The 14,024-nt window shown below is 40.8% G+C and overlaps 1 protein-coding gene and 1 non-coding gene across 3 annotated transcripts in view; one reads left to right on the forward strand and one right to left on the reverse strand.

Annotated features, from left to right (window-relative positions):
• CDK14 (cyclin dependent kinase 14) overlaps window positions 1-12,410 on the reverse strand; it is a 589,453-nt gene extending 577,043 nt beyond the window's left edge. Inside the window, exons 1-2 of one of the 2 annotated variants that reach the window (XM_007982225.3) lie at window positions 12,115-12,410; window positions 4,902-4,933 (exon numbers count right to left, since the gene is read on the reverse strand). In XM_007982225.3, coding sequence (XP_007980416.1) covers window positions 4,902-4,933; window positions 12,115-12,205 — 123 coding nt within the window. In that variant the 5' untranslated portion in view covers window positions 12,206-12,410. The remainder of the gene's footprint in view (window positions 1-4,901; window positions 4,934-12,114) is intronic. The other variant, XM_007982233.3, reaches the window with a different exon arrangement.
• Window positions 1,800-1,904, forward strand: LOC119626352 (small nucleolar RNA U13). The gene has a single exon (XR_005242528.1). It is a non-coding gene; the product is annotated as a small nucleolar RNA U13 (small nucleolar RNA).
• Window positions 12,411-14,024: the final 1,614 nt, after the last annotated feature.

A 14,024-nucleotide genomic window follows, 5' to 3' on the forward strand; every position in this document is an offset into this window, starting at 1 on the left:
AACAGAATTGTTATATTAAATGTAAAGTAAGCAAGAAACCCTATAAAAATGTGCTTGGGGTACTCACAGACCAGATGTAGAACTTTTTTTAATTTTATATGCTTTGTACACATTTTCCTAGGATTTGAAAAAATAAAATAGCTGGAAAATGACAAAATAAGTGCTGGCAGCCTTCTACCTCACAAACATAAAATAACTGACCAAAGCAGAGAAGGAGGAGAAAACTCATACATGATCACCCATTTTTATAAAACAAACTAAGTGCTTAATTATCTGGATTATATGCCATAAACATATGAAACTCTCTGCATTTCAAAGGTTTATTCCAATTGCTAAAAATTTTGTATTTCTCACCAAAGAGCCAGGCAGAGCCAATACTTTGTTCTGGAAATCATCAAAGCTAAAAAACAGAGGGATAAAGCAGAACTGCATGAGTTAACCTTTTAATCTACCCATCTACCCATGAGAACAATTCATGAATTGCTGTAGCTATCACCATTTCCAACTATTTCCATACACATACATATACACTTAATTAGAGCTTTTGTCTCCAAAGTTCAAAAGGTTTTATGTGTGGTAATTTTACACTGGTGGAGATTATCTGTATTTTCTGACCTTTCATATATTAGGTATCATTAATATTCTAAAATAAATCATTAAATCAAAAATAAAATTCAAAAATTCACCAGAAGTCATAGTGTAGTTATTGTTCATCACTTCAGGAAAAATGGGGCCACTTAGGGACATGGTCTGGGCATTTATTGGGGACAAAAGGTAAAAAGACATTTGGAAAGTTCTGCAGTCATTTCACAGATATGAAGTTGATGCTTTACCCAAGACTCTCATCACAATGTCACCGGAAACATCACGTCCGCTAAAAACTATGACACAAAATACCAATCTTCTTTCATCTTCAATCTAGCTTAACCATGTGTTTCTCCAATAATTATTTAGCCCCTTCATTATGGCCAAGTACTATGCCAAACCCTTCCAAACATCGACAAGTTGGGAGGGGAAAAGAACTGAAACTAATAAAATTTTACTTGGAATGTCTTTAGAAATGATTAGTCCATCCAAGTAAAACGTGCAGATTTAGCCCACAGAACATTAAATGACTAATATTGTGGTCAGGGACCAAATAATGAAATGAAAAACAAAATGATCATTCATAGAATGTCCCGTCTCCAACTATGACCGGCTTCAGCAAAATTCCCTATTGTTTGCTTATTGTAAATACCTGAAGGCTTCAATAATTCCAAACTGTTCAATATAAACACACACACAAGCACATGCATGCGCACACAAACACAGCCCAGTTTACAACAAGCATAGTTCCTGAATATAATTCCAGTCTGGTTTGGGCATTTCAGTCTACGATTAAGTAAGTCTGTATTTCTTTTTCTCCTGTGTTCAAGGTCAAACATTTGACACACACTCTAGAGGCATCCTCTACATGAATCAGGGAGTTGCTACCAAACTCCTGCTCAGGCACTCTCTGGAAGAGGCCACTCCTTGAGATAAGGAGCCCTCCAGCTCATAAATACTGAATAAGGAGAGTTGTCACACTTTTTGCATACCTAAGAAGCTGACCCAACCCTCAAAGTTTTAAGACTTAAATCTGAATTGATTCCAATGGACTGTAGAGTCCCTCAGCTCCAGGAGAGAGAAAGAGAAAGAGAAAAACAAGCGTTCAAGAAAATTTCTACCATTATAATCTGAAAATGATCACAGAAAACTCAGTTCCTATGTACACAACCAGTTTCAGTGCTTTCTTCTGATGTGATAAAGTTGTCATTTTGATCCTTTTGTATAGTTCATAAGCGTGATGACTAGGGTTTCACCTCATGTGTAAGACGTGCCTCCCTCAAACCTTATTACAAGGTCAGCACATTACCTGTCTGACATGAAAACATGAAAAAAAAGTTGTAATCTTATGTTGGTTGTTACATTATTTAGAATCCTACATGTAGAGCTAAGAGGCAACCTGAAGATCGCAGTTCAACTGATTTTGCAAATGAGAATGTCGAGGCCAGGGTAAGTTAAACGACCTGCCCAAATAACTAGAAAGTGGCAGATGAGAATCCACGCTACCTGACACCTAATTCATCACTCTCTCTACTCCTCTACAATAGATATTTACTCGCATTCAATAGATACTTACTGAATGTTAACTATGTGCAACACACCCAGGGATTAAAAACTTGAATGTAATCATCCCCATGTGGAATCTAAACAACGGTGGGCTTTAGATAATACTTTCTCAGTTTTAATATGCAAGTCATCACATGAAGCTTCTGTGAAATGTTAGAGGAATATCTAAAATTAACTTTCCTCATAGCTGTAATTCTTCATTTTTAATCCTTCCATCTACTCTGTAGCCCTTCCAACTACAGAAGGTGGATGTCAGAGTGAGAGCATTGATGACGATGATCATGAAGGCAATGAAGATAACACCAATTATGAGATATTCCCTTTTTGTGAGCCATTATTCTGAAACCTTTATGTGCGTTAGCTTATTTCATTCTCTCAACTACCTTAAAGGGAAGATACTATTATTATCTCTATTTTACAAAGGATATGAAATGAATAAGTCAAATGCCCAAACAGGGGATAGTTGAATTAGGAATTATACCCCAGCATGGCTTCATTACTACTATCTCCCAAGCTTTTCTGGCCTTGAGTCTTTCCTTCATTAGCTGGAAATTACCTGCCCCTTCTGGATCTCAATTTCTTTATCTGTGAAATGATGGAGTGGGAAAATTATTATTTCCAATGGATCTTCCAAGTCGAGCATTCTGTGATTTACTGATTTGTGATAGTTACCAATCTCTTGGGGCAGAGGAAGGAAACCACTTTGCAAAACCTAAGGATGATTTTGACCCAAATTACAAACTCCAAACCTTTGACTATACAGAGGTTTCAGAATAACAGAGAGAGGGAGCGGTTACCAGCCTCAGGTGTGTTTTAAAGCTAATCACTGACAATAGTGTTTAAGCAAGAAAAAAGGTTTTCAAAATTCCTAATGATTATTAGGAAGAGTTTGTAAAAACATGGGAAAATATAATGTTATTGTACCAAAGAAAAAAGCAGGATATAATAATGGGCTGCTTTTTCAAAACACGGGGAAAGCAGCAAGAACATTCAACAGTTGTTGTATTGGGGTAACAGGATTTATGAGATTTTTTTCTTTCTCCTTTTCCTTATTTCTCTTTTTTTATGTAAGCTTAAATTATCGCCATAATTAGAGGGGAAACTTTCTTTACAAAGAGAAAAATGGTGCCAAATATTCTCATATTGATTTCCCCTGAAAAGAAAGAAAACACTGTCCTGAAAAACATCTCAATAACAACACTACAGAAATTCCAGAAATACAGGTTTAGAGGAAAACTCCACTATTGCACACTATGAAGGGAGAAGAAAAGACTCCTCTATTGCTTCAAGTCTACAAGAATTAAGTTTTGTAGAGGATGTCACAGGAACGTTGGCAGGGAAAGTTGCTTCAGAGTCCAGGGACACAGGTTTGTAAAGCTCAGCCCAGGAAAAAGAGAACAGGTGCAGCAGATGAAGCAGCAGACCGTATCAGCCAAATGACGCTAGCCCCATCCAGAAATCCCAGCCTGGAGCAGGTTCTCCCTGAGCAGACCTGCCATGCACCACAGCCAGCCACATGACCAAGGGGACTTTCCATGAGCACAAATGCCCTTTCCTCACTGAAGTACTGCAGCAGAGGGAAGCCAGGTAGCATATTTCATGGAATATGTAACTATTAAAACAAACCACCAAACCAAACTAATTTATGCTTTCATCAGGCCTTAGAGTAAGCACACTGTATAGATAACACCCATGTTCCTATACAAAAACACAATCTAGGCCGGGTGCAGTGGCTCACACCTGTAATCCCAGCACTTTGGGAGGCCAAGGCGGGTGGATCACAAGGTCAGGAGATCGAGACTATCCTGGTTATCATGGTGAAACACCGCCTCTACTAAAAATACAAAAAATTAGCCGGGTGTGGTGGTGGGCACCTGTAGTCTCAGTTACTAGGGAGGCTGAGGCAGGAAAACGGCGTGAACCCAGGAGGCGGAGCTTGCAGAGCGCCGGAATCATGCCACTACACTCCAGCCTGGTCAACAGAGCAAGACTCCATCTCAAAAAAACAAACAAACAAACAAACACAATCTATATATACATGTGGCCCAGTTTACAACACAGATCAACGAGTGTGGCTCAGGATGGTTACAACGAAACACTTCACTCTTTAGCACTGTGAAAACATTTTGTAAACATTCATTATTTCTCTAGTGATTCCCACTTTTACTACAAAAATTCAGGAATGATTGCAATTTTAAAATCACATTCAGGATGCTATTAATTACACATGAACTCTCTGCCTTACTTGAACAGTATTTTATACTGCTTTGTGGCAAATAGATCAAGACAGATCTGATATACAAAGAATAGGAAAACCAGAACATGAAAAGTCACCTCCTCCTTTGGGAGACTGACAGACAATATGTGGCATCAACAACACATCACACCCTGATTCAGCTGAGGTCTGCAAGGAGCCATGGTGCCCAACTTACCAACAGTTCCAGACTTGCCTTAAGCACATACATCACGCTGCATGTCTAAAGCACTACCACCAGCAAGAAGGCAACAACACAAAGGCCTGCATGTGTCTTCTAATGAGTTTATTAATTGAAAAAGACATATTTCTGTTACTTGCTACCAAAACTCATTTGAACGATTATTTTAACATTTGAAAATATCATAATGCAATGAAACAAACAGATGTCATCTTGTGTGTGTGTGTTTTAAAGGCATTTTTTTCTGTTTCTAAGTACAAAGTTGGCACCTACTGACTACCTGGTACTAACATTAGATGAAGAAATGTAACCTACCTCATCAAAGGTGGTGTCATCTTTCTTCAAAGCTATAAAATAAGAAGGAAAAGGAAACAGTTATTATGAAAAATTCCAAAGAGACTAAGTTATAGAAAACAGAAAAAAAAAACAAGGCAGTATGGTGTTTTCATTTCAGAAAGTAAATTGTACCCGAACCTGAATAACAATGTTATGATACAAATACGAAAACTGCAAATGAAAGAGAGAGAACTGCACAGCATGAATCTTTTTGAAATATTTTTCATAAATACACAAATAGAACTATCCTCCCAGATCTAAGAAAGAAGCACACATAACTGCTCCCTATGTCTTCTTTAGTTGGAACATGTTTTAATGAAAGTATAAAAGAATCACAAAGTAATCTTGAAGAAATTTCCCCTTAAACTCCTGGGTTTTGAGAAGATATCACCAATTGTTAGGATGACACCTACTTTGCATAGAGCCCTGAATGACACTTTCATACTGAGTAAAGAGTAGGTATGTTGATGAAAGACTAAGCCTGTTAAAATAAGCATTGCAGAGTAAGAGACATAATGTAAACATTTCAACATGATAAATTTCATAACAAAGTATTTCAAATGAAAATACATTCAGAATATTTTATAGGAACCAGCAAATACTTCAGATTTATTTTAAATATGGTTATGTGTCACTTAACAACTGGGATACATTCTGAGAAATGCACCGTTAGGCAATTTCATTGTGCAAATGTCACAGAGTGTACTTATACAAACCTAGATGGTATCACCAACTACATACCTAGGCTATATGGTATAGCCTATTACTCCTAGGCTACAAACCTATACAGCATGTTACTGTACTGAACACTGTAGGCAACTGTAACACAACGGCAAGTATTTGTGTATCTAAACATAGAAAAATGTACAGTAAAAATACAGTATTATAATCTTGCAGGACCACTATCATATGACTGTCTATAGCTTTAGAACGGGAATTTTTTCACCCAATATAGAAAGAGAAGAATTTCACCTACAGTTGGCAAACATCTAGTTCCTTACATTTTACAATTACTTAGAATGTTTCATATTAAGAAGAATGCATTAAATAGCTAATTTATCTTACTAGCTGGAGAAATGTTTCAAATTTACAGAACTGTGCATAGGTGTTTGCTGCTTTAAACCTGATTTAGTCTGGATAGAAGCACTTGGGTAGCTATTACTTGGAAAGCTTTGTTCTGACAAAAGCAATGAAAAGCAAATTATTCTGGCAATTAAGCTCTGAGAAAAGTAATGTGCCTAAACTGAAGCTATCACAGAAAAGCTTAGGATACATACTCCAACACTCGTGAAAAGGTTATTTTCTCTGTTTCATATATTTGTGTTTTCAAGAATGTGACTGTGGTGAATTAAGGGATGGATGCAGGTAGGCTGAGGGAAATAAAACGTTTCTAAAAGTTTCTTATTTTTCCCTTTTGCCTAATAAACTAATCTTTCTTTATTGGATAACCATTTCTTCTGAAAGTGAATGGAAAATAAAAAAGTGAATGGCTTATCTTGCATTCAATTACTTGCACATGTTTTAATTATGTATTTAACTTAACCTACATTAAATCTAAAATAACCTACATTAAATCTAAAATAATCTGTTTTGAAAGAACCATATTAAGATCCCAGCTAACTTCTAATGACTGCATTTTCACTAGAATTTAACTTCTAAGCTACAAGGCTCTGTATAAATACCAGTCAACAATATTACTATACTGTCTACTCCCTCAACCCAAGGCGTGTCCTTTAATTAACATACTTGACTAATGAGTCCTTTACAAAACATTAGTAATGTAATTCTAAATATAGACAAGTTGCTCCATCTGAAAAACAAAATTCTTTGGAATAAGAAATTAATAGCCCATTGATTTCATATACAAAGTCTAACATAAGCAAATTACCATACAGCCTCATACCTAGCTCATTTAACAAAGATTAATGGAACACACGCACTATGTGGTTGCCATGCAAGATGCAAAGCTACAGCAGTAAACTTGTAATTCACGGCACAAACTTTTAAATATACTGTCTTTATTTTGGACATTATAAAAGTTCTGGAAATTTAGCCATGTGTTTTCTTAAGCAAAGCATCCAGTGGTTCTTTTTAACTACAGTTGATACTACCCCACCAGGTGCAGTGGCTCACGCCTCTAATCCCAGCACTTTGGAAGGCTGAGGCGGATGGATCGCCTGAGCTCAGGAGTTTGAGACCAGCCTGGGCAACAGGGGGAAACCCCGTCTCTACAAAAACAATACCAAATACATACATACACACATACATACATACATACATAAAATGAGCCAGGCGTTGAGGTGGTGCCCTGTAGTTCCAGCTATTCGGGAGGCTGAGGTGGGAGGATCACATGAGCCTGGGAGGCAGAGGTTGCAGTGAGCCAAGATTGTGCCACTGCACTCCAGTCTGGGTGACAGAGTGAGACCCTGTTCCTCTGCTGCCAAAAAACAAGATACTATCCCTTAGGGAAATGTAAATATGGAATGAAGACCCTTAAGTTGAGAAATGAAGACAGCAGAAAACTAGACTGTCTCGAACAGCGAGACTGGACTATTTCCTTCTTATCTCCTAGTCCTGACAATTCTCCAACATTCTGGACAAAGAGGAGGGGTCTGGAGGTACCAAGAGGAGAAAACAGAAGAAACTGCAAGTGTATTTGCTATGACATAAAGAACAGGAAGCCAGATTCTCTCATCTGCACAATACTCTCAAGCTCAAGGTTACCACAGAATACCATTACTTCACTGAAGTCATTCGCTGCTAGATTCACACCTTACACGGTTTCTTCTAAATACTGAGTCCTTGTCCTAAACAGCAGTTAACAGTGACAATAAACACCAACTTAAGATGTGTTTGCCAGATATTCATCAGGTCACTGATAAGTAAATTCTGACCCAAACAAGAATACAACATCTCATTATTGATTACATTCCCTGATGGCCGTAGTCATTCATGTAAATGTAAATCCACAATTATCTTGAAGGATTTCATGGAGTAACAAGCATATTACACAATTCTGGAATAGCCAAGGGGCATATCAAAATATTTCAGATCAGCAGATATTCTATTCAGTCTTCTGCTCACACATTGCTTCCTCTAGAAAGCTTCTCATGATTTCACCTAGATGAAAGTGGCGCTCCTCCTGTGTTCTCCAACAGCAAATTTTGCTAATCTTCATGGCAGAATTTGTTACTTTGTATTGTAAATGCCTATTCATTGGCCTGTTTTCCCTTAAAATCCTTGAGGACAGGGACCAGCCACATTGGTCAGCCAATCTGACTGTCAGAACAATGTCTACAGTGGAAAGGAGTTACTCAGTAATTATTTGTTGAATTAATGAGCCCTACCTCAATGGCAAAAGGAGAGTATCTTTTGAGACACACTTAAGTTTTGGTGTATGAAAATGATACATTGGTTCTCTCTTAAAAGATCATAGATATAAATTCCATTTTGTAGTTTTCAAATTAAAATATTTTGAAGCTGCATTGGGGAAAATATGGTACAATAGTTAAATTTTGTGTCTGAACATTTAACCTTACATTTCTCTTTTCTGACATAATGAATTCATCAAATGACAATTGGACTCTAGAATTACACACTTACAGCACAAGGTAACAAACCCCAAAGTTCAGTGTAATCACAGCCTCTTCTTTTTATTTAGTTCCCTCACAAACCATATCCTTTAAAGAAATAGTATACACGGGGTTCATCTCAAATATCGCAGAGTATAAACTTCCTTTCTCTAGGAGATAGTCCAAATAAGTATGAAGAAATGTATTCAAATAAGTACGAAAAAATGTCAGTTTGACCTTAATCATAAACCAGATATTACATAAAGCCTTTCTTCTTCTAGGCTAACATTCAAAAATAAAAAAGAAACAAGAAAGAAAAGAGGAAATGAACTTTAATATACTTAAACTATTCAATAATTAAGTTCCCATTTGTCTTTGTTAGCCTAAATTAAAAAAAAAAAAAAAGTGTGAGACAACTGTAGAAATTCCTAAATAGGTGACCATATTGACACTATTTAGTAGAAAACCATAAATACTACCGAAATTGATGGGTGCCTTTAAAATTCAATTACACCCATCTTATAAAAGAACCATAACTATATCGTAGTCATTCCCTGGCAGATATCGTAAATTAGAGTGCTATGGCTTGAAAGCCAATGTGTTTTATATAAACAGATCAGCTGTATTTGGGGTGGACAGTGACAAACTCAGCATGATCTCTGATGTGTAAACAAATTAAACATTAGCGTTGCTTTATGTATTCAGAATTATTGTTATTAATGATAAACACTGATCGGATATCAGATACTTTCAAACATTTCCTCATTTTCAATAGATGACTGATTAATAATTTCTTTCAGCTAAACAATAATATTGTACATTTCACCATACAACAAGCTACACTTTTGGATCATACTAAAGCAGCAAAATAAAGTCAGTATGTCTATTTCAAAAGCCATCTTAGATTGGTTAAGGAGAATGAGTATGTTGCAGTGTGGATTATTCAACAAGAATAAACCATTCGCTCTTTGATCTCCTCTTGAAGTACCAGTGAAGAAAGGAGGATGATGGGGTATAAACAGAAATTGGAAGGAATAATGACAGCCTACGGTATGACCTTCACCTTGTGATAGATACTGCACTAGATTTTTCATGTATTTTATCCGTTTTAGTCTTCACATATATTCAACTTATATGAATATTTACAGATGAGGACTCTGGGCTTTAGAGAAATTCCACTGGCTGCCAAAGGCACAGAGCAAGCAGGCAAAACCAAGTTCAAATCCAGGCCTGCTTAACTCAAAACCACATGCTGTTTTAAGGCTGGCTACACTACAAAGTCAATGGCCACTTCCCTCTTCTCTTGCTTTCTATCTATAAGATCAGTTAAGTCAGTATGATGGAATCCCTAATAATAACAAAAACAATGATAATATATCTTGAACGTTTACTGAGTCTTTATTTAATGTGCCACACAGGACATGGTATGCATTATTTCACTAAAAGCCAACAACAAAACTGAGTTGTACATGAAAAAATGAAGCTCAGAGAAGTTGAGGGACCTCGGCTAGGCATGGCAACACCGGAAACACCCAGTCTGTGTGACACACAGCCCACATTCTTAACTCATGCACTATATAATCCCACAGTAAGCCCTCAACTCAACAACCTCTAGCACCTTAAAAATCCTTAGATAATCAGAATGAGTCCACTGGTTTTAATTTTGCAAATACAATATAAAACACCAAGAAAATAAGAAAATACAGATTTTGTTTCTGTAATGCTACTTTTAACGAACGTCCTTGGCTTGGTACACAACTATAATCACTTCAGTATCTACTTTTACAGTATTCCACAATGAGATCTGCAATTCAGAATCATACCTTCCATCAATACAAGAAATAATCAGCTGTGCTCACTGCACTGTATTCTGTGTCCTAAAGGGAGGATATAAAATCCACCAGATCTTAGAAGACATTTTAACAAGAGTTGGATTCAAAAGGAGTTTCACATCACTAAATCTCAGTAAGCTAGAAAATCCAATTAACTATAATACCCCCATTTGCCAGTACTGTACTTAATCCAAATTTTACTGATTGTCGATCAAAACCTTGAAATTATTTAAACATAAGGAACTTTTATATTAATGTCCTTGGTTTCTTACTGAGACTCAATTGCAATGAATTATTTAACACAAAACTGGAGGGGCTCCAACAGAATCATTAGCATTAGTAAACATATAGTTAATGTGTTTTAAAACAGGGCTTAATGGACTCCAGAACCCGCGTCTGTGAAGGTTTGGGTCAGGGCTGAAACATCCTCGTTAATAATGCACACGACTCAACATTTCCCTCTCTCACACTCTTCTTGGCTTCAAACTTCATATGAATGCAGGGACTCTCCATATGTATCTCCAACTCTGAAGAGTGAAATTAATATCCAATACATGCAATAAATAAAACTAAAGATTGGTTTCATACCATAACTTTACAGTCATCTTGGGAAATATTTTGCATACCAACACAAAATTTTAAGTTGAAAGACCCAAAAAAAAAAAAAAAAAAAAAACCACACACTTGGCTACATTTCGATCCATTGCACTCTCTCACTTGAAGAAAGTTTGTATATCTCACAATGAATGGGTGGAAGAATATCTGTAACACTCATGTGCATCCCAGGGTTTTATTTTAAGGAACTACGTACCTTTATGCTTAATTTCCATTAACACCTTCGTTAACATGGACGACATTTTAAACAAGTGAAACAAAGACTAGGCAGCTTCCTAGGGACTCGCAGGGATTATTTTTTGTGGCTATAGCATTCTCTTGCTCAGGATAGTTACGTGTATCAGTGAAAGTTGTGACAGTGGCGGGGGTGGGGGGGCAGCTACCTCTTCAGGTTAAAAGGGGTTTTGTATGCCCCATACTCAAAATCTAACAAACCCATTCCACGTGACACTGCTGTCACCCTATTACAACCTGTGATATGCATTTATTCCTCACTGTCCTAAACACTGTTGGTCAGTTGGTTGGTTGGTTTAAAGACAATAGCCCATGAGCTCTAGTAAATGGAACAAGTTCCGGAGACATTCCTAAATGTCCAGACAACTCCACAGCGCGCATTTCTCTCCAGTCGAGACCTCGAGACTGAACACCCAAATCTCGCTTTCCAGGACCCGAAGTACCGAACAATAGGTCCCAAGGTAACTGTCCCACTTCCCTTCAGGTTGAATATGTTAAACAATACCAGGGCACAGTCTAACGTTTCACCAATTTCCAAAGCTAAATTACTGACTAAACGCCCAATATCAAAGTCTGTGCGCAAAAAATAACAAGTGGCCCAAGCAGCCGCGCAACCCCTGGCGCGGTGGGAGCCGAGGGGTTCCCTCGTCCGTCCCCCACGCGCGCGAAAGGGCGAGCACTAGTGGCGGAGGAGGGGGGAACCCATATTGTAGGCTTGAAAGAGACTACAAATGAACCCCCAGATCCTGAGGGAGAGGGGTCTCTTTCCTTTGCGTCCTCGCCCTCCCCCGGGTCCCTAGCACTGTGCCCTCGACCCCCGCTCGCAACTTACCCCACGCCAGCCCCGCTGGCAGCTGCATGGCTGGTGCCAGGAGCGCGGCGGGGGCGCGGGCCGAGGGGACCGGGCGCTGGGGGTGCTGGGGGCAGCGCGCTACTCACCAATGCGGCTGAAACTCTCTGACAAAGTTCTCCGCAACTTCTTCATCTTGCCGATCTTCTCGGCTGGCTGTGGCTCAATGAGGTCGCACATCTGGGCGACGCCGGGCCCCGGCAACTTCCCTAAACTGGTCCAGAGCACAGCTCAGACAACGGCGAGGGCGCGCGCCGCGGGGAAAGCGGCGCCTCCTCCTCCTCCACCTCCTCGGCCGGCCGGGAGGCGACGCGCAGGGCTAGGGAGGCGAGCAGCAAGCAGGCGGCGGGCAGCAGGCTCCGCTCCGGCCTGGGCCGCGGCTGGGCGGGCGGGGGCGGTTTACGTGGTGCCGGGGGCGGCCGCGCTCGCCGCCGCCGTGGTGGCCCCGCGCCGCGCCGCCGCCGCCCGGCTCATTTTCCCTCCTTTGTAACGGAGAGAAGCGCGGCCGGCAGGGGGAGTGGTGCGGCCGAAGGAGGAGGCGGGGGCGGGCCGGGGACAAGGTGCGGGAGTCGCCTGGCGCCCAGTGCGCGGGGCGAGGGCGAGTGGGCCGGCAGGAGAAGTTCTGAGCCCAGAGTTGCGGGCGCTGGGCAGAAGGAGCCGCGGTGCGGAACCGCCAGCCCGACCGCTCCTGCAGCCCTCCTGCTGCCGCCGCCGCCACGCCTCTCCCTCGACGAAGGCCCCCGGGCGCGGGAACCTAGCACGACCTCGGCTCCCCGCTAGCCTCCCGCGTCCTCCGCGGCCCTCTGCGTCTGGCTCGCACCCCGGCGGCGCCCCGTCCCGGCCGCGCCCCCTCCCGGCCGCCCCCGCGCTCCTCCCCCGCCCCGCCCGCGCGCCGGAGGATCGCGAAGGGGCCGGGGTGGGAGCGGGCAGCGTCTGGGGACAGCGTCTTGGGCTATGGGGAGGCTACCGAAAGGAAACGGGCCGAGTCCAGTTGTTTAAGTGGTTTTCTTCCACGAGCGCGTGTGAAAAAGCGCGGAGTTGGGTGGAGGGCAGCTGCAAGGACTGCCTCCTGGACTGGGTGCGGTAAGGCCTTAGGGATGCATTCAGATGTAGGGTGCCTTATTTTTGGCCGAGAAAGCTGTCAAGTGAAAGATCCAAGGGGAAAGGTGGGCCCAGATTTTTTTGTTGTTGTTTGCGGTGGGTTTTTTGTTTGTTTTGAGGTCAAGTGCAGAAGCAGCGGAAGCTTCAACTGTAACCCTCCAGAAGGCAGGGATCATGCTGTTTCCCTCCTTGTCTCTGATCTTGGTGACACATGTAGGAGATTTCTGATAGGAATACCCGGTTCTGCAGTAAATAGCAGATACAGCCCTTGGTCTTTTTCTATTAAATTCTTAGAATATATTTCTGAATTGGGAGATTTAGAGGCTAAACAGATTCCGACTGCTTTTTACCACCTCAAAAACAGAACTTTAAAAAGGAGTGGGGGAGGTGTTTATAAAATCCCAGGACAAAGAGTTCCAGCAGCAACACACATCGTCTTCATTCTGAAAAAACCTGGTGCGGCGTGAGTTCCAAACGTCAGTCTCTCAGGGGAGAGAGAAGGAAGGTGGGGGAGGGCTTGATTGTGTTGATTTGGGGCCAGCAAACTCCTTATGAATAGAAACGTTAGTAATCTTGAGTCATCTGGCTGTGTAAGTAATAAGAGCTTGTGAGGGTGTGACAATGCTGTTTGGTTTGAAGGAAATTGGGGAGTTTATATTTTGTTAAAAGATTTTTTATCTTAAAAACTATCCCCCTGCCTTCCTTAAATTGTGAGGTAAAACAGTGATTTGTTCTGCCCTACACTGAGCACATTGTAGGATCTTGATAGATTGCGGATGATAAAAGACAGGAAGTCAAGCTAAGTGGGGAGCAGAGGGGGGCAAGGAATTCGCCAGGAAAGTCCATATGAGTTAAAACGCAAAGCTGTTGGATCCTGGCTGCCATATCTAGATAATTA

This window comes from Chlorocebus sabaeus, chromosome 21 (assembly GCF_047675955.1).
Source record: "Chlorocebus sabaeus isolate Y175 chromosome 21, mChlSab1.0.hap1, whole genome shotgun sequence".
NCBI lineage: Eukaryota > Metazoa > Chordata > Mammalia > Primates > Cercopithecidae > Chlorocebus > Chlorocebus sabaeus.